At 34.7% G+C, this 25,165-nt stretch overlaps 1 protein-coding gene across 5 annotated transcripts in view; it reads left to right on the top strand.

Moving 5' to 3' along the window:
- Znf280d (zinc finger protein 280D) overlaps positions 1 to 25,165 on the top strand; it is a 98,766-nt gene that overhangs the window by 30,779 nt on the left and 42,822 nt on the right. For all 5 annotated transcript variants that reach the window (XM_063254261.1, XM_063254259.1, XM_063254260.1 and 2 more), the window contains 8 exons: positions 3,699 to 3,816; positions 7,030 to 7,191; positions 7,315 to 7,424; positions 13,065 to 13,282; positions 16,140 to 16,297; positions 16,953 to 17,053; positions 17,968 to 18,114; positions 24,949 to 25,083. In XM_063254261.1, the coding sequence (XP_063110331.1) occupies positions 3,699 to 3,816; positions 7,030 to 7,191; positions 7,315 to 7,424; positions 13,065 to 13,282; positions 16,140 to 16,297; positions 16,953 to 17,053; positions 17,968 to 18,114; positions 24,949 to 25,083 (1,149 nt within the window). The remainder of the gene's footprint in view (positions 1 to 3,698; positions 3,817 to 7,029; positions 7,192 to 7,314; positions 7,425 to 13,064; positions 13,283 to 16,139; positions 16,298 to 16,952; positions 17,054 to 17,967; positions 18,115 to 24,948; positions 25,084 to 25,165) is intronic.

Raw genomic sequence — 25,165 nt, 5'->3', positions numbered from 1 at the left:
TTGTATTTAATGTCTTTATGTTACCGCTTGAAAAACATTAAAAGTTCCTTATTGGGGAATTATTTTAACTACTTATTTGGGGATGTAACTCAGTGGCATAAATGCCTCCCTGGCAAGTGCAAGATCCTGAGTTCAATTGCTGGTACCAAAAAAAAAAAAAAAAAAGAGAGAGAAAGAAAAAGAAAGAAACCCCCCCAAAAGTTGAATTATCTGCTATCTGAAATTGTGGTAATTTAACTCTTCAGAGTTTTCTAGAAAAGTTTTTAACATTGTTAACTTTATTATACTCCTATAAAGAAATTACTTTAGAAAATGCAGTGCATACTTTCCATAAATATTTAGAGAAAATATTAACCTTGAATTAAGTTTGTTTCTTTGCAGTTAAATCATATGGCTTTATTATTTATTTGCTTTTTGCTACAGGGTTATACTATGTAGTTCAGGCTGGCTTGAACCCACAGCGATTGTCCTGCCTCAGCCTCCCAAACTCTAGGATTATAGCATATATATCTTTTTTTTTTTTTTTTTTTTTTTTTTTTGTCTTTTTCGTTTTTATCGGTACCAGGGATCGAACTCACGACTGCCTGCTTGCAAGGCAGGCGCTTATTCCGCTGAGCTAAATCCCCAGCCCTAGCATATATATCTAACCTGATGGAGTCATAACAGCATTACTTACTTTTTTTATCCTGCATGTTAAATCTCAGATGCTCATATTTGCCTTTAGGTATCATCTGGATTACAACAATAACTTGCCATAACTTCTTAATAATTCTGAATCAATAGAAAAGTTAGTAACAGCAAATTCTTAAAACTCAATTATCCTTCAGTTTATAAGCATAAAAGAAAAGCTTTATGTTTTTATTATAAAATACGTATTTTGAAGAGAAAATAGAAAAGAGAGGAGTGCATTAATCAGGATCATATTGTATATGTATATTGTATATACTGATAACATATTTCTCTTTTTCATTGAACGTTCTACTTGGAACATGTCATTAAATATTGCTAAAAACTGATTTTTAAAATAAATTTGTTTGTTTTTAAGACAAGGTCTTGCTATATAGTTCAGGCTGGTTCAAGCTCACTGTGAAGCGCTGGCTGACCTCAAGCTCAGCCTTAGCCTCCTACCCAGTTAAACTTGTTATTAATAGTTGTGTAATGCTCTGTTTATCCATCTCTCTGTGTGGCTGTATAGATTATATTTTTTTATTAAAAATAATTTCTCAGGAAAAATAATTTTCCAGTAAACTTTCATTTTTAAAATCATGAATCTTAAAATAACTGGATCAGATTAAACCTTTAAAGACTTTGGTACGTGTTATAATTTTTATGCAAACTGTGTCAAAACATAACCTCTGCTTTGATAGTAGTGAGCAGTATCACCACTTTTTGTTTTTTGAGACTGGATCAGTGTGTCATGCAGGGTGGCTTTGAATCTACTTCATTTCCCAGGCTGGCCCCAAGCTGACTTTCTCATCATGCCTCACAGCCTTTTGAGTGCTGGATCGCAGGTGTGTGCCACCACGCTCAGCTGTCATCACTTCTGAACTTTAACTTTCTTCAGACTAATACTAATCGATAGGAAAAACAGTACAGAGGGTTCCTACATTCCTGTCAGTCACCCAGCCTCCTGTAGCCTCACATCTTACTTACGACAACCAGGCAGACACCAATAACTCATCTGAGGTCCTTATCAGAGTTTCCCGGTGTTCCCTTTTATCTTTCCCAGGGCCCTATTCATGGTCCTGCTTTGCAGTTGTTTTTTCTCAGTCTCCTCATATTTTCTGTAGTTATTATTTGACTCTGAAGACCATAGCACTTTTAAGAGTAGTAACTATTCATTTTCTAATAGACACCATTTTTAAAACAATACCAGTTCAGTGAACATTGCTGTTTTTGTTTGCATTTTCTGTAAGTTGGAAAGAAGTTGTTTCATTTGTATCACCATTCATATTTTGTTTTTTAATTGTCTATATTCTTTGGCCATTTTTCTCTTCAACTAGCCATTTTTTTCCTTTTTTACTTTAAGCTTTTAAATATATGCTTGCTGTATATATGTGGAATGATTCAGAGGTCACTTTTAAGAGCTTATTCTCTGTAAGGTTGTCTTTTATAAATAATTAGAGTATACAAATATACTTAATATATGATAGTGTTACAGCACATGTAAACAGGTTATTTAGGCAAGCTTTTCACAATTAAATACATGCTTATGCTTGCATATAACTGTGTATTTCTTTATATTGTATTTGGTTTGTCTCAACCACTTCTTTGGTTCATCTCATACTTTTCACTGCTTTCTGGAGATTTGCCTGCTAGCTTGGACCACCTCTGTCCCACTGGGAGGTCTGAAAATTTGTTTTGCCAGGTCTGTAGGAGCAAGCAGGCTGTCGGCCTGTGTCGGTCCTGTAAACAGCTTCTGTTGTAAACTCTGTGTGCTTGACATTTTTGTGTCTTCTGCCTGCTGGTCAGGTGGCTTTCTCACGTGCTACGTATAAGTGGAGATTGCCTAGCTTAGCACACCTCTCTGTGGGATCAGAAGGCCCATTTGTTCTCTTTCTTATCCATAGCTTACAAATTTCACCAGAAAAGATGGTTCTGAAATTTATATCATATGCTGTATTCATCAGTGCTGTTATGTTGGCCTTGGTATTTTAGATGTAGGATTTGGGAGGGGTGCGTACCAGGAATCAAACTCATGGTCTTGCCTTTCCAAGGCAGGCGCTTACACTGCTGAGCTATATCTCCAGCCCCTAAATGTAGATTTTAAGAGGTATGAGAACTTTCACTTTTTGTAGTTGTCAGTATGTTTTTTATTCTGTTTATGCCCCAAAATTTTGCTGAGTTTGTTGTTGCACAATTTTTAAGAGACTGGGGAGATGTTGGGTGAAACAGGAGTATGTATTGTAGGTGTACTTGGACTCAGTGGACTTGTGTCCAAAGGACTGAGCCCTGAACTAAGGAAAGCCTCTAGGTTTTTTTTTTGTTTTTTTTTTTTTTTTTGAAAGCCTCTAGTTTTAAACATGTTGAGGAGGTTGGTCTCTTTAACGGCTATGAAACTTGTGGGCAATGAAGCAAGTTTTCAAAAAGAGAACAAGGGCAGTTTGTCAAGCTGTGATAGCTTTGCAATTTAGCATATCTTGTTGGCCCTGCTTGGGCATAGCAGGATGTTGTGAGCACAGGAGGTTATAAAACTTTTACACAGGGACCAAAGTTACTGATTGTAATTGTTACTAGTACAAAGGAGGGAGAGGTAAATCTAAAGGGGCATTTTTTAGCTTGGGGAAACTTAATTTTTCTTCTTTTTAAGTCCTGCCTCACTATTATTTGTTCCTTGATGGTGATACTACATTGTTAGAATCACTGTATAGTGTATCAGTCTTACTGATAGGGAATTTATACTTTTTTTATCATCTTGAAAGAATTGTAGTAGAATTTGCCCCCTAAATTTGGCTAATTGTAGTTAGCCAGTGAGGAGTAAACCAGTTGTATTAGCTGGCTTTCAGCTTTGGTAAGTGATTAGTTTTGCAAAGTAATATTTACTTTTTGGTTTTTAAATTTGTTAATAATTGAGTCATCAAAATTATCTTTGGAATTATTGGTATATAGTTAAATTTACCTTTATAAAAGTTTAGGAAGCAAAATAATTATAACTATTTGAATACATATAATATTCTTCTTTTGAAATATTTTAACAGGGTTGTATGACAAATCCATCACAAGCCGTATCTAATAGTTCTTCAGAGTTACTGTTTGATTTGACCCAGGATACAGGATTATCACATTACCAAGGGGCACCAACACTTTCTATAGCAGGTTGGTTTTAGCTCTTTTCTCTAAAAATATCTAAGGAAAATTGATGAATATGCAATTGTCTTTCTGTTTTGAAGTCTATACCCTTGTCTGAAAGCTTTCATATCTTATGAATAACAACTTTTGATTGCCTTTTTGGAGTGATTTTATATAAACTCTTGGCTAAACTGCTTATTTAGATCTACCCTCAAAAAACAAGAAAAGGTCTTACTTTCTGAGAAAAGTCCTTAGATACCCTGAATTTTCTAGTAAAAGATTTTCACTGGATGTGGTAGTGCATGCCTGTAATTCCAGCACTCGGGAAGCTGAGGCAGGAGGACCACTGATGGTTGAAACCACCCTGGGATAGTTTCAGGCCAGTACCCTGTACTACATAGTGAGACCCTGTTTAAAACAAAACATAATATATATATATATATACACACACACACACACATACATTTATGACCACTAGTATGAAAAAGTATAGGTCTATAGTTGATGTCTTCATTAAGTTAGTATTCTATTTCAATAAATGGTCTCAATGTACTAGTTAAGTATGATTTTTAAATAGTGATTTGTTTGTGTAGGGGTTCATACATATTAAGTATTCAGTAAGAACCTTTAAAGGAATAATGAAATTTTCCTTTGAAGATTTAAAATTTGTATGTATGCTACTGTAATAAAATTCTTAAGCTAAAATATATTATTGTTATGAAAGAATTTTATCAAGTTGAAAATTCTGTGTAACCAAGCAGAATATTTTTGATAATAGCAATTTGTGTGTATTTCAAATTTTTGACTTAAGGGAGAGATACACGATTTTTTTGAAATTCTCAGATTGCTTACTAAACAGAACAGTGGGGAGAAATTACCAAAATCTTTTATAGTTTCCTTTTTTGTAGTAGTGTCTGTCTGTTTATTTACTTGAGACAGGGTCTTGCTGTGTAATTCAGGCTGCCTTGATCATACTTATGTATTCCTGACTGACCTTGAACTCATGGTGACCCTCCTTCCTATGTCAGCCTCTCGTGCTGGGATTATAGGCATGTGCCTGTATGCCTGATGGTTTTTCCATTTTAATAGTACTTCCTATAGTACACATTACTAAGCATATGGTTAATGAAGTAGGTAAGAAGGAAAAGAAGTGAAGAATAAAATTCATGCTTATCTGGTTTACAAAGCACATGGCTTTATTCATAGAAAAAGTCTGAATTCTGGAAACTTCTTGGATCTAAGGAAGGTTATACAACAACTCTTCTCCCTCTAGGTTTTCTACTCTGGGGATTGAAACTTTTGCAGGATAGGAATTTGAAACTGTTCTTTTCCTTCCTTCTTCATTTATTTTCTAAGCCTTTTGGCACTGGATATTGAACCAGTGCATGCTAAACAAGTGTACTACCATTGAACTACGTCCACAATCCTTTGTGCAATTTTAAATTTTGAGTCAGGGTCCTACCAAGATCCCCACACTGACCTCAAATTTTAAATTTTCTGCCTCAGCTTCCCATGTAGCCAGGATTATAAGTGTGCACCACTGCACCTGATTTAAAAAATGAATTTCTAATGCTTAAAGGACTTGATGATGAATGGTTGTTATGTATGACAGTTATGAATAATGACGTGCTTGGTAGCATGATTAATAGACTTCTGTCTGTGTAGATTATGAGGGTTTGAAGATTGAATCTGAGCATGATCTTGAATGAGAATTAGATTTTTAAAAAAATTTTTAAAGAAAGAAAAAAACAGAAAAGGGTAGAATAATACAGAATTCAACAAAAAAATTAACACTAAGGAATTGCTTGTTGATATATTACATATTGTCATCTTAGAAAAATAGTTGTTCAAGTTACAAGAGAATTGCCTTTTAACTAACAGAAACAGAACTCTTAAGGGTGGGGAATAGCCCAAGCCTAACAGAACAAATACATATAATTCAAAGTGTCATAATTGAAAAGAAATGCAGAGTGATTATGATTACATAAGATTGAGATTTCTTATGTTAGAGTCTTACATTGAAATAAGTCTGTTTCTGCCATGTAGCCTGTTATGTAGTTAGTTGCTTAATTTAAATCCTAGAATTTACTGGTTTTTCTAGTGACCTAAATGCTAAAGTAATTACACAGAATCCTTTCTTATGTACCTGTAGTATATCTGCCTGTAATCAAATGCTTTAAAGACAGGGACAGATAATTTTTATGTTGTCTTAAAGAATAAAATGGAAGCTGACTAGTATAATTAGGTAATATAATCAGTTGACTAGTATAATCCTGGTGTGCTTCCCTTTATTAAAGCATTTGTACATGAATCTATTGAAATAATTTTTTCCATGTAAATTAAGATTAAAATATTCAATAGTAATGATAATAACTGCCAGTAATTGAGTACTTTTCTGTGTGACAGCTGTTGTGTTGTGGTGCTTTAAATATGTTATCTCTGTAACGTTTCTGTACAGTAAGGCTAAAATCTTTTAGCTTTAAGATAATTTTCAGGTGGAAAAGTATTTTTAGGAGTAAAATTCCTACATAAACAATTTTATGCAAGGGTCTAATAAATAAAATGGAAAAGAGTTTATCAGACCTGCCCATTTGTTCTTTTAAAAACGAGCCACTTAAACTCTGGAGAGCATAGCATAAAAATCCTTGTGCTGTGTGCCCTTTCATCTGAATGAGTGTATAGCACTGTGCATAGCAATAAGTGGGTAATTCCAGGTGAAGCCAGGAGTGGACCATTGTTTAGTTTGTTAGGTGGGAAAAATAACTATTTCATAATTTATTTAAGTTGTTAAATAAAAGAGCATCTTAAGGATCTAAAGTTTTAGAACAAATAATTATTTCTGTCAATTTGTTTTTTACCATCTAATGCATTTAAGCGTCTGAAAGATAATTCATTTGTAAGTAATTGAGAGTATTTTGTGTTTTAACTTTTTTTTGGGCTTGCATGATATATTGGTTTGGTTTCTTTTATTATAATAACTGCTTATACATCTGTTTATTTGAAGCCATATTTAGAATTTTTGTTTAAAAAGTTTTGCAAATTATTTGAATAACATAGTGTATGATAAATGTTCATACTATTTCTTTACCCATCTGGGGATTGGATCATTCAATTTCTACTGTAAATGTGATATGATAACTCAATTACATTACCTGTAATTTAGCTCCCAGGCATCTTATTGTAGTCATAAGCAATATTCTGAATTGTTTATTATTTTTCCCACTATTTCAATCATTCTAGGTATCAATGAAAGTTCGTTTTTATCAAAACGACCTTCTGCTTCTGAAGTAAACAGTGTTAATCCAAAAAAACCTAAGCCCAGTGAAAATGTTCCTGGAACAAATTCTTCAACTTTAGTTAAATCTTCATCCCAGACACCTTCTCAGGTGATGCCATCAAAAGGTAAATATGGAGTCTTATAGAAAAGAAATTACCAATATTTATACAAATTTTTGGATATTGAAAAACTAAGTTGTTATTAATGTAAGGTTAAAATATGAGTTTTGAACCATAAATTTATTTTAGGTGCAAATACCTCATCAGATCAGTCTAAAAATGGAACACCTTTTCCAAGAGCTTGTCCAAAGTGCAATATTCATTTCAATCTTTTGGACCCTCTGAAAAATCACATGAAGGTAAAATTCTTTCAAACTTTAAATTTTAAAATGTTTGCAAGTATCAGTTGGTTGGGTATCTAGTTTTAAGATTGTTGCTATTGTTTGTTATATAGAAAAATCTAGCTTTAAAAAGTGTATATTGTAAAAGTGTCCTTTAGTCTAATAGTGGCTTTTACCCCAACTTGTACTTTGATGTTAGGCTTACAGTACTTGTTTTCTTCAACTCTTCTGAATCACTTTGTTTTAGGTTCTTCTTTTTCTTTCAGAAGTTTTTTTCCTTTGTGATCCTATATGAAAAAAAATTTTTAGTAGTTCAGTTTGTATCAGTTTGTATACATTGATCTGATAGGTTTATGTGCTTATGGTTGGTTACTTTTTTTCTTAACACTTTCTCTTTTTTAAAGCTTTTTCACTGTGTTGTTACTTTATGTATATATACTTTGTATTTGTTCTGGTTATCTGTATAAATTTAATGTTGTATGACCATTATGGTTGATACATTGGGTCAACTTGAGCACTTTAGAAATTTAACTAAGAGATTCACTAGAGAGCCAGGAGTCTTTTGTAAACATCCTCAGCCTGTGTAGGAGGAGAGCACAGACCTTCCCCTTCAGGGTGGTAGACTACTTACAATATAAGGAAAGAGAAAAGGCTGGTTCTCCCCATTTTGCTCTGGCTGCTTTTGCTGGCTGCTTCCTTGAAGTGTTAACCTGGTGCCATGCCACCCTACCTTGGAGCCAGCTGATTATGGACTGAAACGTCCACAACCTGGAAGTTAAATAAACCTTTCTTTCCTTCATTTGGGGTGCAAGGTGTTTTGTCCCAGCAAAGAGAGAAGAGTAACCAAAACAATAACTCTAGTCATCTTTTATACTTTTGGCTATTCTCTGTTACTGTCTTCTAAGTAGCAGTAAACTTTCTATTTTCTATCAGCCTAATTTTAACCAGGATACAAAGGCTAATGAGAAAAGCAAATAATTTTTTAGAAAGTTAAAAGGAATAAAAAAAATGAAAGGTGTCAGGCAAAGAAAATCAAATGAATTCATCATGTTGGGCATGTACTTAACATTTTCCTGTTGCTGTTCAAATGTTCATCTGTATTATTTAATTTGGTGATTCTAAATGATGTTTCTTGGTGCACTATGTGAGGCTATGTATAAACTTTGTTAAATTCCTACTCATTGTCCCTTTACCCCCTTCTGGTTTGTATTTGTTGGTTGTATCAGTTTTCCATCATTAGGAGATGTGATACTATATTTAGTTTTCTTAACTTTGTTTTCCACATTTTTGCTTTAATCTCTTTCCACAGTAAGTATATTCAGTGCTCATCACCAGTCTTTCTGGCCTAGTTTCTTTGATTTTCAAAGGATCTGGGATGTCAACTCAGATTTTTTCATGTTCAGAACAGTTTGATTGTAACCCCTTGAAAAGCAGTTTGGCATATAGATAACAAGTTGGATTCCACTTTTTTATTGTATGGTGAATCGAACTCAAGACCCTGCAGGAAGATTGCACTTTGAGGATTGTGTTGGTATTTAAATGTTGCTGTTGAAAGATCTGGGCCGAGCCTGAATTTTTTTGCCCTATTTATTTATTTGTTTGTTTGTTTGTTTTGTCTATTTGAGACAGGGTCTTGCTAATGCAGTTCAGGCTGTCCTAGAACTCACTGTGTAGCCCAGAATGGTGTTGAATTTCCAGTGATCCTCCTGGCTCAGCCTTCTGAGTGTTGGTATTACAGGTGTGAACCACCATGCCCAGTTTATTTTTGCCCTTTTAAGTGATTAGATCTTTTTGCCAGGCTGTCCAGAGGATTCTTTAATTTTGAAGACTTATAATTTTACAATGCATTAACTTAGTGTTGGGAATTTTGTGTTTGTTTTCCTACTCATATAGGGTCTTTTAAGCTATGTATTTATGTCTTCCTGTATTTTTCAGCAGTTTATTTGATTTTTTTTTGTTTTGAGGCAGGGTCTTGGTATGTAGTTTAGGTTCTAGGACTCATTGTGTAGCCCAGGCTGGCCCCAAACTTGTGATTTTCCTACCTCCGCCTCCTGAGTGCTAAGATGACAGGCATGTGCTACAATGTCTGACTTTGAGTTGCATTTTAAGATATTTACATTTCACGTACATGCCCAATATGAATTTGTTTGATTTTCTTTGTTGTTGCCTGACTTATCATTTTCTTTTTAATCTTTTTGACTCCTTTTTAAAAGAATTACTTGCTTTTCTTATTATTAGTCCCAGCTGTTTTGTACAGGTCTCCTGCTGGGAGGAAACACAGCCTCACCTTCTAGCTGGTTTATACAATGTCTGCCTTCCGGCAGATGTTGCATATGTGTCTGATTCTTCATGTGGCATTCATTACCTGTTTAGCTTCTCTGTCTCAAATCAGGACTTGGGTGGTTCTGCTTTTGTACCTTCAACAAACAAAAGGATCTAACTGCACTTCAGAATGTGTGTTTTCTTATCCTCGGGATGTATATTTTTACTGATACTGTTTTTGTTTTGTCAGTGCTGTGACTTGAACACAGGAGTTTGTGCATGCTAGTCAAGTGTTCTGTTTCCAGTCCCCTTCCTGACTCTCTTCAGATCTGTTACTCTATCAGATCTGTCCTCTTGTCTGATTTCCCAACTCGGTGCCTTTCCCCTTGGCTGCTTTGTGTAGTGTTGTGTACATATTATGGTGTCTGTGGATTTAATTTGGCTCTTAGTTTCAGTGAAAATCAAATTTGTGAAATTGGGTTGTTTGGTTTTGTATGACTTCAACCTGAAAAGCAAAAAGTGTTGACTTATGCAGGATGTTCATACAAGGAGAAAACAGCCATCTCAAAAAGCAAAAAAAAACAAATTTCTAATTTTCTGTGCTCTAAGAAACAGTAGAATCTGGTCCGTGTACTAGGAAGTATAAAGATGAGAGCTGTGCAGGTAGTGTCTGATTTTTGCCAGAGTGTAGTATATGGCAGGGGTGGTGAACCTGTGATGTGTGCCATGGTGGGCTGATACTGAGAGCTCCAAAAGGTTCTCCGTCCCTGGTATGGGGCATCAGATGTGTTCACTGTTGGAGGATGGCTAACCCAGGAAAATAAGGGATACATAAAGGGCTGTCGTGAAGGGCTGGAACCAAAAGGGTCCTGGAGCTGAATAAAAGACTACCATAGCTCAGCTGCACAGTACACAACTTACAGCCCTCACAGGAAACCTGAGTCTAAGCTTATTTATCATTTCTCAGGTTCCTTTCTTGCCTTTTGGGTATTTTCTCTTAAGATATTTTGCTTGCTTAAATTTTGCTATATTTTGTTATCCGTTTTTAGTTGTCAGTGATTTATATTATTAGGCTTTTTCATAAGGGATTGAAAACATTGTTTGAAAGGCATTGCATATAAGCTTTGTATTTTTAAAAATCTGATCCTGTCTTTTCTATAAGAAAAAGAATAGCAAGTCATCATGTGTTATGCATATCATATGTTATGAGTGTGTTAGAATAATCTTTAACTTTCATTGATACTCAATTAGACATCTGGAAATATAAACCCTGCAGTATACTCTATTATAGATTATTTAGATTATTTTGTAGATTTTAGGAAAGAATCAGATGCCAAATATGACTCAGAATATTTTTTGTTGAAAGCCATGTTTTAATGAGATGTTTGGGGTATAAGATTATCCACATTTTGGGCTGGAGATGTAGATCAGCCATTGGGGCTTACTTAGTCTGACTTGAGGCCTGGGGTTCAGTTCCCAGTACTGCCATAAATAAATGATTAAATATATAATTTCCCCCCATTGTTGCTAGAGATCTTCCCTATAGAAAGACTGAAATAGCCTGCCTTTCCTGCCTTTCAATTTCTATTGTTGTTTGTTTTTTGAGATAAGGTCTCATGTGTAGTTCAGGCTGGCGTGGAGCTCATTATGTAGACTCACTGGTCTCACACTTGTGATCCTCCTCCTCCTCTGCTTCCCAACTACTGTGCTTACAGGCTTGCTTGCACCACCACACCCAGCTGGCACTGACATATGTAGCTAGAAGAATCTAGAAACATGAATAGAGACACTTCTTTTAATCTTTGTCTTCATTTTGGTTTCATTTCAACTAATTTATTCTGAGTAGTGAATTACAGTACATTATAGAGCTAACGTGTTTGTCTGAATTTTGCTTATGGGCGTAACCTCAATTCTAAATATATATAAGGGTAAGTTATGTCATTCTTTTTTTTTTTTTTTTTTTTTTTTTTGAGACAAAATCTCTCAATAGTTCAGGCTGCCCTTGAAGTTACAGTTTGAAGCCCAGGCTGGCCACAAACTCAGGGCAGTCCTCCTGGCTCAGCCTCCGAAGTGCTTGAGTTACAGATGTGTACCACCACGCTGTGCTCTGTGTCACTTTGTTGGTCCAATTTATTTAGTAGTTTTGTCTTTCTCTTTGTTTTAGAGTCTTTGAGGATTTTTTGTTTGTTTTCATTGTAGATTTTAAAGTTGACAAGTGACGCAAAATAAATAGTCCAATCTTGAAGGAAATGTTATAAATCTATCTTCAGTAGAAGGATTCTCTTGTAATATACAGTATTTTCCTGGTTAACTTTTCAAATGTGGCATAAAAGGAAGACTGGAAGTTTGTATTTAGATTTTGAAACTTTTCTTTGTATTTAATAAGTAACATTTAGGAAACATGTCATTTATAAAGGAATTTCTTGGGTTCTTGTTAAAAAATACAGCTTTTAAGCCCTGTGTCTAGATGCTATGGTTTAGCTGGTCTGAAGCAGGTTCACCAGTTATCACTGTATTTCATTGATTTATTTTAGTTTTTTTTTTGAGACACAGTCTCACCTTGTGTAACTCAGGGTGGCCTGAACTCACAGTGTAGGCAGGCGGGCCTCATGGCTTATCCTTTTGCCTCAGCCTCCCAAATACTAGGATTTGGTGCAGTTATCGTGTTAGCACGTTTGGCTATTTCAGAGTCTGTCTTCCTGGGCTTGACCTCTTATAACAAACAATGTTTTAGAGAAATTATGTACACTTAATGAATTGGTTATATCTTGTTGGAAAAAGAAATGCTCAAGTATAAAAGTATTGCATATTGGGAAAAGTTTATGTGACGCCTTGATTTGACTCATGAGGAGGTAAATATTAGTTCAAATATTTAAGCATTTTGGATATCAAGAAAAAACATGCATTTCATATATTTTCTAGTATTTTGGTTCTGGGGAATCACACGTTAGCTGTGTTCAGGTTACTTCCAATCAGACTTTATAATATTTTATATACCACATAATAATTAAAATATATATCAAGGAGTGTAAAACACATTTCCTTCCTATACTCTTGACAGTGATACAAAATGAATGACTTTTGACCAAGCAAGAAATTATTAAATGTATATGAAAAGGGCAAATAGCAAAGGAAAAGTATTCAGTCTACAGCCAAGTCCTGGTTTTAAAGTTTTTCATTTTTTTTGAAAAAAAATTTTTGTTTATTAAGGTAGTAGATATTTATTCTCTGAATCTTTTAGAGTGTGGATGTGCCACAAATTTTTGGTGACTATTTTTTCAAATATAGTTTTTTTTTAAGCATAGTTTTACATGGTCTGGCCTAAGTTGTAAACACAGAATCTTTTTTCATTTTCTTTTTTAAAATAAATAAGGTTTCTATTTTTTTCTCTTTCAGTATTGTTGTCCAGACATGATAAATAATTTTTTGGGACTGGCTGAAACAGAATTTTCAAACACAGCAAATAAGCCTGTTGATTCAGAGAAAGGAAAATTGATCATGTTAGTTAATGACTTTTACTATGGAAAACATGAAGGAGAAGTCCAGGAAGAACAGAAGACTCATACAACCTTTAAGTGCTTCAGTTGCTTGAAAGTTCTAAAAAATAATATTCGGTATGTAAATACTTACTTTCATTTCTATTTGAAAGTTGAAATGCTATAGATACAAATGTTATATTTCTGATTTGATTTTTTTTTAATGCTATGATTCTGAGAATAAAAGCAGATTTTCTTGTTAGAAAGGTTTTATCCTTTCTTATACTTTTGATTCCTGGATCAGTTTACATTTTTGCAATAGCTTAAGAAAAGACAAAGTTTATTGTAAGATAAAATGAACTTATTTTTCTTCTAGTAGTATCTAAGAGTTTTTATTGGCATTTTTCATTTTGTGTATGTCTTTGAATTTTGCTTTTTTCTCTTTACAAGAAGGAGCTTCTTCAGATATGTCCAGTTTGACCTTCTCTTTAATAATTTAATGCTCAGATCTTTCAAGTTATAATTTTTCGAACATTTATGTTATATGAAAAAGTGATCTAGTTTTAGAGTTTTACCAGTTCAGGAAAGACTTCCTGCTTTGATTTTAAAAATTTACTTTTATTCCCAGTGGAATTTTGATTTTGTATACACAGATACATTATATATCAGGAACTTTAGTCTTCTAGTTATATGATATGTTAGAAAGATATGTCAGTAATAAGAACAAAGTAAAGACACTGAATGATGTTTTTCTTGCTTATAGAACCTGATATTTATATTGGGAAAGGTGATTTTTTTCTGCCTTTTTATTGCAAAAATTTTAAGTTACTCATCAAAAAATTTCAAACTTTATGTTGGACTCTGTGTACTTACCACCTTGGTTATACTACTCAGTGTTTTATTCTTCTTGCTTGATCATGTTTTTCTTCATCCTTCCTTCATACTGTCTTGAGTTTTTGGTGATTTGTGTCAAAGTAAGTTGTGGGTATGAGTGTACTTTCCTTGCATCTGATATATTTGTTAGTGTACACAGATATATACATACATATGTATGTATGACTTTTATTCTTGATAACTATCATCTAAACTGGCATTTTCTAATCACAGTTACATCTGGGCGCAGCATTTCTTTATTTTCCTGGGTTTCTTTTGTGGTTTTCTCCTATAATAATTATTAATGGTTTCTTTATGGTAGTGTTTATAATTTTGAAACCTTATCCCATATTTATTTTGCAATAATTTTCATTTTTCTTTGCCTTCTTTTATCATACTGTAACAACCATCTCAAAACTAATAGTCTCAGTAGTTTAACAGAAAGAAACCTGAAATATAACACTGATACAGTACTATAACTCTTCTACCTATTTTCATACTCTTATCATTATTTTAATATAAAACTATGCCAGAAAGTCATGTTAACAGATAAGGCAGAGACTTAATTCCTTGTTAAATGTGGTGCATGCTATGTTATTTTAGCATTAGGTTTTGGATTTATATAAGATGAACCCATTTAATATTGAGCATGAAAATGAAAAATTCCTTTTTCTGGGAATTGTTTCAGGAGACTAGTTACATATACCTGTTAGCAGACTATTTCAGAAATTTTAAGCATACTACATTTGATATGTTTATGAATTGAACATTTAAAAATATTGTTTGATAAGTGTAACCTTAATGATAAGCACCTCATGACTAAAATTAAATGTAATATTCAATATTTTGCCTTTGTTTTTCTCAATAAAATTGGGAAGGCAAATTGTAGTTTTCATTAGAGTGGAAACAAAGAGCTTAAGATTTCTACTTTTACCTGTGAACAAGCTAGTGTGGTTTTTGTTTTTTTCTCTAATTGAGTGTCACTGAAAACACGTTAACTCTGTTCCCTGTTCTCTGGCCCCTATTCCCATTCCCACCCATTGGTGTGAGAGATGTGAGGCTCCAGGCAGTGGGTTCTGTGGTGATATAGGAGAATTCAGGGGACTCGCTGAGATGTTATGAAGCGTTCAGAGCTGTACTCTGAAAACTCACTGGTCCTGGGATTTTAACAAAGGATTTTCTGTTAGGGCTTCTAGAGCTAGTGCTAAAAACCAGAGGAGGAAAAGCTGTTTCTAGCATACCAGAGCCTGCTATAAAGAGTAGTTCTGTAGAGGTAGGAGAAAGGGATGATGACTGTTGGCCAGATGGACGACATTATCACCTAGTTTCAAAATTACCATATTTAGGGCCTTGCTATGAGTAGTTACTGATAGTAGACCCAGTCCAGAAATTGTTTTAACTGAATAACTTTATTTTCAAATTCAGTGAACAACTGTAATAAGCTTTTTCATGTAAGTGTTCCCATTTCTGCTGCTCTCTGCTGTTGAAGGTCAGCGTTCCTGCTCACAAGAAGCCTTTTAAGGGAGGCGGAAACAGCAGAATGTAAAACAGAGATGGAGACAGCCTAGAAAGGGCACAGTCTGCTAGCTGGAATGGACAGTTTGTGCTCACAGTAAATCAGGATCTTTAAGTAAAACAAAGGGTTCTTGTAAAGTGTAGCATTATAGTTGTGTCTTGGTTTTTAAATGCATGTAAAACAAGCGAAAATACCAGTAATTTCTCTTTTAGGCAGGTAGAATCTATTGTACATCTTTAAATCCTTGAAAGATTTCTCCTATGACTCTTTAGATGCCTTGCTTTCAGTGTTTATTTTAAAATACAAATAATACCTCATATTGAAGACTGGTGCTTTATCGAAAAATTTTTAAGACCTAAAATAATAATAGCTCAAATTAGTGGAATATCACTAATATAATAAATTATTTTAAAACAGATGAAAAGATGTTTACTTAGCAATTTAAAAGAAGTGATTATTTAAAATGCACACTTTTCCAGAGGACTTTTTGGATTTTATTTTCAGTAATAGTTCATGTTTTTAGTAGTTAGGTTCATCTGCTTACTGATGAGATTTTCCTTTTGTTTTAAATCTGAATTTTTGCACCTGTTGAAAATTGTTTTATAGGTTCATGAACCACATGAAACACCATTTGGAACTGGAAAAGCAGAGCAGCGAGAGCTGGGAAAACCACACCACCTGCCAGCACTGCTACCGCCAGTTCCCCACCCCCTTCCAGCTGCAGTGCCACATCGAGAGCACTCACACCCCACACGAGTTCTCCAGTATGTTACCGTTTCTTTTCAGTGTTGAGTGTCACTGATTTCTTTAGGGGGAGCTGTTCAAGCTTGTAAGTTCTGCTAGAAAATAAGAATAACAATTAGACTTTGGAATTTGGAGTTAAAATGAATTTGTTTTAATTTTAATATATTTTAAAATAAAATTATTTACTAAAACTAAAGTCTTTCTTGCAAATAATTCATTATAATAACTACTTTGGTGTAACCTATACATAGGGTGTGGAGAATCAGTTGGAAGCCTAAGGTCATAGTTTTGAAACATAAAATCAGTGCCCTTCACTTAAACTTTAATAAGGAAAATAATAATAATTGTAATTAAAAATTACACATTTTAGAGCTGGACAGCTTGAGTTCAGAGTCCAGATCTACCTCTTATTATAGCTCTATAAATTCATGCAGGCTACTTTCTGCTTGAGTAATAGAATAAACGGAATGCCTTTCTCATAATACTTTTATAGGAGTTAATGTAAGTGTGAGGTATTTGAAACTGCTCGGTACTCAGTTAACAACTATGTAATTGGTCACCAAATCTACAACTAGTGTTGCTATTGTAACTGTAACATTGATATTGACTTGTAAAATGAATTTTTAAATATTTGTATATTAAATGTTTTAATGCCATTTTCCCTCCAACTTTTAGCTATTTGTAAAATCTGTGAATTATCATTTGAAACAGAACATGTTCTTTTACAACACATGAAGGACAATCATAAACCGGGTGAAATGCCATATATCTGCCAGGTACAAGCACATTTTATTGTGTTATGCATTTGTTTGATTTGTTTGTTGTTTTGATTGTAAGATTTTAATACTTTCACCTAGTGTCTAAAACCTTTTTTTCTGTAAAGGTCTAGAGGATAAATACATCAGAGTGTGAGGGTTGCTGTATCTGGCAGCCAGTGAGCTCTGCCACCACTGTGGCACAAAGGCAGCAGTAGGCAGTTAAATGAGTTTACGGTTTCTCAGTAGAACTTTATTTATGGATGCCAAAACTTGAATTTCATAGTTTCCATGTCATGAAATGCATTATTACTTCACTTTTTAGCCACTTAGGTCATATTGGTTACTGGAATTAAAGCCTGTCTTATAAGTGAGTGAGTGGTCTAACTTGTGGGCCACCGGAGGTGATGTGTACAGCAGGCTGGCTTGGCCTGGACAGGACAAGGCTGAGGCTCCTGGAGAAAGACCAGTGTGTGGAGATGCGTCTTACACTGAGGGAAGAAGAGAGGAATAGGATGCAAATAAAAATTGCCGTTGTGAAGAATCCTCTCAAATGTTTTGGGACTAATATTTTCTCGGAATTTGAAGTACTAGGAAGAAAAAGACGAGTTGTCACTGTTATAGTCTGGAGACCATTTATATAATCTAAAGGAGAATGTTATTTTATGTATCAGAAACATTTTACATGACAGGAGGTGCCAGAACACAAAACTTAAATCAAAATAGGGGATGAAAGTAAATTATCAGATAAAGAGTAGGGACCCTAATTATGTTTTAGGAAGCATTCCTTCCTTTGAAAAGTAACTTTGTTTTTCTCTTTTGGTTCTTGTTTGAGTGGGAATTTTACTTTTGTAGGCATGGGCTAGGTTAATGGTACATAATGTTTTTCTAAACAAATGGTCCATTTCTGTTATTTTTTAATTTCATGTCTTCAGGTTTGTAATTATAGATCATCATCATTTTCTGATGTAGAAGCTCATTTCAGAAGAGCCCATGAAAACACTAAGAACTTGCTGTGTCCGTTTTGCCTCAAAGTTATTAAAATTGCAACACCCTATATGCATCATTATATGAAGCATCAGGTGAGATTTACGGATTCTTTCTTGTGATGTCTTAGCAAAAAGATTTATTATAGCTCAGATCATTGATTAGATTTGTTCTGCAAGGGAAACAGGGTTGTTCCAAGTTGTATAAGTTATTTATAGTTTATCCAGAATTACATATGAGACTTCCATTTTTCCTTTCTTTTTCTCTGTTGGTGATGTGACATATAAATAATGAAAGTTGTGAAAGATGGATAGAAATAGGAACTGTGGCATTGAGAGAAAAAAGAGATGAGTGAAATGTACAAAAGATTAGAGAATGGTTTAGAAGGGACTTATCAAAAGGAGGGGAAAAGATGAGTGTCAACCAAGAAGCAATTGATCGAAGAGTCTATCTTCTACTTTTTCTCTTCAAATTTTGTCTACTTTCTAACCCTTTGTTAGTATTATGAGATGATTTGTTGTCATCATAAACCCAGTTTAAGGTTGTGTATAAAAACTATGCCAGACAACTAAATTTAGATTGTCAGACAACCAAATTTAGATCCTGACTAGTTCTGCTCTGGATTAATATCCTTTTGAAGAATTCTGCTGTTAAGCTTTTTTCCCTGAAGAAATGAAACCATCCTTTATTTCAGCTAAAAGTGTTGATATAACTCTAATCCTATTCTTGAGTGGTTGAAAGAGCAATAGTGCTTTTGTCAAATTCAGAAGCTGATGGGTTTTCTAGATCTGATTATCTAATCAGGTTTTCCTATTATTACTGTAAAGCCTCAGTGCATTTTCTTATCAATTACATTGGCATACCAGTTGGTCATGGGTATTCACTTTGCTGTCAACTTTACTTGCTATATAATCATTAACTCATTTTATTGTTTTTTATTCAGAAAGATCATAAAAGTAGAATTTCCAAATGAATTAGGGATCACTTATGTTGTCACTGGAATATCATCTATCCTTGAGAAATTCTGGCACGATCTATTCTAGGGTCTCCCCAACAAATTTCATCAGGTATTAAAGAGACATTGCCCCAAATAGTCTCTGGTTAATAAATTTAGTAAATGCTTAAATATATAGAATTAAGGAATTTTTTGTCTCTCTAAAAATGGGGCTGCTTTAAAAAAAATTGGGGGCTGGAGATTTAGCTCAGTGGCATAATCACCTGCTTGGCAAGTTGGTGCTTCAGTTCAGTCCAGGCTTCTTGGTGCTTTTCTTATGCTAATGGGCATTGTATGGCTCCAAGATGGACTGTATCATTTCTCAAACTTGACTACCAAACTCTGTTTGAACAATGCCTATTAGCTGTTTTTCTTTTATTATTATTATTATTATTATTATTTTGATAAACAGTTTGGGAAACACTGTTCTTAATATTCTACATTTTATTTGTGGGCTTTGAAAGGGAAACTGAGGTTTGCAGCAGTGGCTGTTTTATCATGAGATTTTTAAGTTTATTTTGGTTTATTATGCTCTCGGTGAGGTATAAACGTAGGAATTATGATGACTGATCAGGGTATGTGGGCTATGTAATTGTATAATGAACTCTTCAGATCCAGAGTTGCCTTGGTGCTTAGTTTTCTTTTTTGTTTGTTTTGTGTCCCTGGGAAGTAGTAAAAGCCCAGTTAAAAGTGGTAATCTATGTTTAATAACAAAGACCATCAAACACCCTCTTAACATATTTACACTTCCTGTAATTTTATGAAAGACTAGAAAATTATAGCCGAGTGGTATTATAAACTTGTAATAGAGGTGACATTATTAGTGTAGTATTAGCCAATAAGAATCACTGATTCTGTGTCTCATTTTATTGTATTTGAAGAGCTCTGTCATAGCTTTTTTGGGTAACTTTTATAACATTTTGTAAAAAAAAGATTAAATAACTCTGTTCTAGGTTACTATAGAGCTAAGAACCTAGTTTTTATAACTTTTAAGAAATAATAAGTCTTCTTTTAGCTAGAACCACCATCCTCCAGGAATTTGCTAAGATGATATTACATAAAAGAGAAAGAGGAGAAAAACCCTGCATATGTTCTCTAGGCCTGTTAGCAAACATGGGGCTTTTCCTTTGGCCACATATATACAAATCTACCAAAAGAGTGACAGTGTGGACCACAGGGGAGTGGGTACTATTCAAAAAGGAATGCCATACACATACCACCATGGCAAACTGGAAGAGCTGGCATTGTTGTATCAGCAAGTTGAGGCAAGATTCTTGCCAGGAGAATTAATGTGCATATGAATTATATTACACATTTTAAGATGAGGCATCTTCCTGAAACACATCAAGTAAAATGTTAGAAGAAGGAAGCCAAAGGGAAAAGTACCTGCCTGGGTTCAGCAGAAGTGCCAGCCTGCCACATCCAGAGAAGCACACTGTGCAAGAACTGACGGGAAGACTGGGATGCTGGGATGCTGGAACCTGTTCCCCATGAATTCATGGCATAGGCTGGGGACGTAGCTCCGGCATTCCCTGTCTAATCACGGCCGAGTATGTTTTGGCCCTGCTTAAAACTAAAGCATCTTGAATTGTAGGCATGATTTTCTTAATTGAACAGGTGTGTGATGCCTTTACCTCAGAGAAACAAATACTTGCAGCAGGTTCTCATTTTACCTAATTAGTTGTGTCAGGTCTTTTCTCTTTAGTGTTCTTGCTGAAAGATAGGAGATGTTGTGCAGGTGTATGCTCAAATGGATGAATGTTTACATGGTAGGTATATTGGCTTGAAGGTCTTGTAAATCACCATAAGAAAAAATGCATGGTATTTCAGTTACATAGTTTAAAGCAAAGAAGAAAGACTATACTTTTTGATTAAATAAATGTATTAGATCTTTAATAAAATAATCAGTTTATAGATGCTAATCATTTACTATATGGCACTGTGTTGTCTACTCATGCATTTCTCATTTCATCTGCACAACAACTGTATGCATATTTTTATTTCTATTTTATATTAATATCACATTGTTTATTAAAAAACAGACTCAAAATTTGACATTAGAGCCCAAACTTTATTACTCAGGGGCTAAATTGGATTTCACATTGGCATTAAGTCCAGAGGTAGGAATTACATACAGTGAGACTTGAACAGCGCAGTGTGCTCATTAAGAAATACATTGTAAGCCAAGTGTGGTGTGCACACTTGTTGTTCCAGCCTTTGGGAGACTGAAGAAGGAGAATTTCAAGTTTGAGCCCAGCCTTTGCAACCTAATGGCTTAAAAAAAAAAAAAAAGACTGGAATGTAGGTCAGTATGACAGCACTGGGTTCAGTCCCCAGTAACACACACACATGCACGCTGCAAATAGTATTTCTCTATGTACTTGGCAAGGATTGCTGGTTTTTTGTTTGAACATTGTGTTACCAAAAAACTGTAATATTATATGTTCATCTTAACACAATGAGATGTATGCACATATACTTAAGTGAGTTGGGTAAGGCTTTGAGGGAATAGTAAATTGGAATCTTCTTTTAAACCTATGAACAGTTCATTTGAGTAGAATGGCAGTCATTTTGAACTTGCTTTCGGCCTGTTTATTTAGCAGGTATTTATTTAGATTGCTTCACTACCTGCCAAGGGCTCTTTTAGGTGTTGTATAGCTAAGGCAAAGTCTGTCTTTTAGAATTTGCATCATTAGTGTAGAAAGGTAATGTGTGTGTATGGATTTATGTTGCAATGTATATGTTGGTGTACTGTGGGGGAGGGATGCAGAAAGGAGCACCCAGGAGAGGGGAGGTCGTATGAAGGGAGGAGTTGTTCTTTCGCATCCAGGGTGGTCATTAATATTAATATTACTTTTAATAGGCCCTTTTATGTGATACACAGTGTAGGCAGTAAAGTGAGTAAATGTGTGTATATATATGTTAAAATACGTATACACGTATAGTTATATGTGTGCATATTTGTGCTGCACTCAAAGATAGGAAAGGAAGGTAGTATGGCTGGGAGGATCAATAGTAGGAGACAAGGTTGTAGCAATAACAGGCAGGCCAGAGTCAGGACTTTGGAAAGCCACTGGAAGGTATTAAAGGAAGATCTGGCATATTTTAAGAACCTCTGGCTAATACAGAAAGAAAAGGGAAGGAAATTGTACTGTAGTCTGAATGAATGACTAGACCAGGGTGATAGCCTTGTTTGGAAGCAGTGACCAGTGGAAAGAAGGAATACTTGTACAAGTAGAACCAGCAGATCTTATTAATGTGACGTAGATGTGGAATTTGACAGTGACTGAGGTGTTCCCAGATTCTAAGCTGTGAGAAAGACAGGAAAGAACATGTATAGAACATGGGAGCAAGGAGACAGAGAAGCAATCTGGAGTGCGGTTTTTGTCCATGTTGATTTGAGAAGCATGATTACCCATCAAGGAATAATGTCAAGTGGGCTGTTGGATTCATGGTATTAAAGTCATGGAACTGGATGAGATAACCTAGGAAGTGTTAATGGAGAAAAGCTTTTTGGGAAAGAAGCTGTGGTGAACTGTATTTCTGCCCTGGTGTTGGGGCATTTGTTTCTTGCCCAAGTTTTTTTTTTCTCTTTCTTCCTCTTCCTTGAGTGTATCCTTTTGATATAATTCAGTATACTACTTTGAAGATACAACTAGAATTGTTAACATACTATTCTTATATAATACTTTGAATATGTAATAAACTTTTTCCTATTTCTTAAAGTAATTTTAATTGGCATAATTATACATACAATATTCATGGAGTACAGTGTTACATTTTGATACTTGTATACAGTATGTAATGATCAAATGAGGGTAATTAGCATTTCCCTCTCAAATAGTTACCATTTGTTTTTTTGTTTTGTTTTTAAATTAAATAATTTTTTAATGAATAAGGGAGAGGATGAGATAAAAGGGGGCATAACAACATAAGAATACAGGTTAAAGCATGACACTTTCAGCAACCTACTGCTTCACCACCAAATAACCCGACTTAGTAGTAGTTACCATAGTGTCTTTTTCTTTGAAACATTTGAATATAACTTCATATGCTATAGCATCAAACATATCAAGACTCTGTAACACCATTCAAGTGGATGAAAGCATTGTAGAGTATTTAGAACCAGCTAATAGAAAAAATGATCAATGGTTTCTATATTATCTCTTTGCCTATAACAATTTTTGTTTATACTACCACATACGATAAAATCCAGCAAGTTACAACATGGTAAAATCAATGGAGACAGAAGAACCATAGTTTGGTGCGGCTTTAAGACAAGATGGTACTAAATTAGCACTAACTATTATTATGTCTTATTTTCTTCAAAGTAGCTGTTCATTGCATCACAGGCCATAATATCAAACAGCCCAGAATAAAGCCATTCCAATTAATGAGTGTACCGTTTGTTTTTGTTGGGTACGTTTGCATCTCTGTCTTCTAGTTGTTTATAAAATATGTAAGAGTTGTTACAAACAAACCATAGTTACGTTGCCATGTTGTAGAATACTAGAACATAGCCTGCATATCCTTTTTTGTTTGTTTGTTTGTTTGTTTTAGGAAGGGTCTCACTGTGTACTTCAGGCTGGCCCTGATCTCACGATGTGGCTCAGGCTGGCCTCCCAACTCACTGATTTTTTTCTGCTCAGCTGCCCAGGTGCTGGGATTACAGGCATGCGCTACCACACTGCAATCCTTGCTATCTAACTGTATTTTGTTGTCCATTTTCTGACCTTCCCTGTCCCCAGACTATCCTACTTTGCCTGCCCCCTACTTTCTACTTCTGTAAGATCCACTCCTTTCTATTCCGCATGAGTGAGAACATGTGGTTCAGGATGGGACTTGATGCCCATGGCTTTACTTATAAAATGCTTGCTGTGTACCAGTGACTGTGCTAGGTACATCCCTCTGCATCATCTTACTTGAATTTTATAAATGGTTGTATTTAAATACAAGTAGTGATATCTAACAGAGATGAAAGTTAAAGACCTCCCTTCGTAGTTACAGATTGTTTTAAATGTATCATTATATGTATATCCATAACCATATAAATAGGTTTCACAGTAATGTGAGCAGTAGGTGAAGATGTCAGTTGATGTACCATAGTAGAAGAACACTGGCTCAGCAGTTTGGCAGTGTTCCTGTTTATGGCAAAGAGAGTAGATTCTTCCTGCGTTTCCTTCCCCACCTGTGGAGTAGTACGAGCACAAGGCTTTAGGAAGACTCGCCTTGAGAATCTCAGCCTGTAGGTGGATTAGGATCAGGTGTGCTCTTTTATGCTCCGTAGCAAACTGTCCAGGGTGGTAGCCTCTGGTTACATGGTACAGTTTTAGTTGAAATTGGCTGAAATTACAAATTGAATTCCTTGGTCACCCTGCCGCGTTTTAAGCGCCCAGTGACCGTCTCCCTGTGAATTGAGGGGCTACCATGTTTGACAGCGCGGATTGAGACTGGTCCTTGCAGAAAGTTTTATTGAACAAGACTGCTTTTTATGTAACCCTTTCTATAACATAACCTTCCTTGAAATACTTACTGAAGATTTACATGGCTTTGCAGTCTTTATTTTACTAACTTGTCAACCAATTGGAAATAACAAAAGCTTATAAGATTGTTTACTTCTGTGTTAAGCAAAGGGTAGCTTGTTTTCACAATACTTGTCCTTAAATGCTTCAGATTTATAATTAGAAGAGCTTTCACATCACAACTGACAGAACATTCATTAGAACCTGTTACTGGACTGTTCATATTGCATTGAGATATTGTAATAAACAGTTGAAGGACAAATATTAATTAAGATTTAAGAAATGAAATGATATTTTGATATTATTTATGCTGAGAGAGCAAACTGCCACTAAAATTAAGTTAGAGCAGTTTCAGCACATATGTATTTATGGTTTTATAAATTTTTTTTCTCCTTTTTTTCTGTTTCTACCAGAAAAAAGGAATACATCGTTGTACAAAATGCAGGTTGCAGTTTTTGACATGCAAGGAAAAATTGGATCACAAGACCCAGCATCATCGAACATTTATAAAACCTAAACAACTAGAAGGATTGCCTCCTGGAACAAAAGTGAGTTAAAATATAGTGTATTTTAATGTTTTATAAAACTCCTGCCTGGATTTATGTATTGAGTACAGTGGTACCTTGTTTC

Source organism: Cavia porcellus, unplaced genomic scaffold (assembly GCF_034190915.1).
Source record: "Cavia porcellus strain 051 isolate PalLab524CR breed Dunkin Hartley unplaced genomic scaffold, mCavPor4.1 scaffold_8, whole genome shotgun sequence".
Lineage (NCBI taxonomy): Eukaryota > Metazoa > Chordata > Mammalia > Rodentia > Caviidae > Cavia > Cavia porcellus.
Note: the sequence above shows the minus strand (reverse complement) of the source record. Positions and strands in the feature narration are given on the sequence as shown.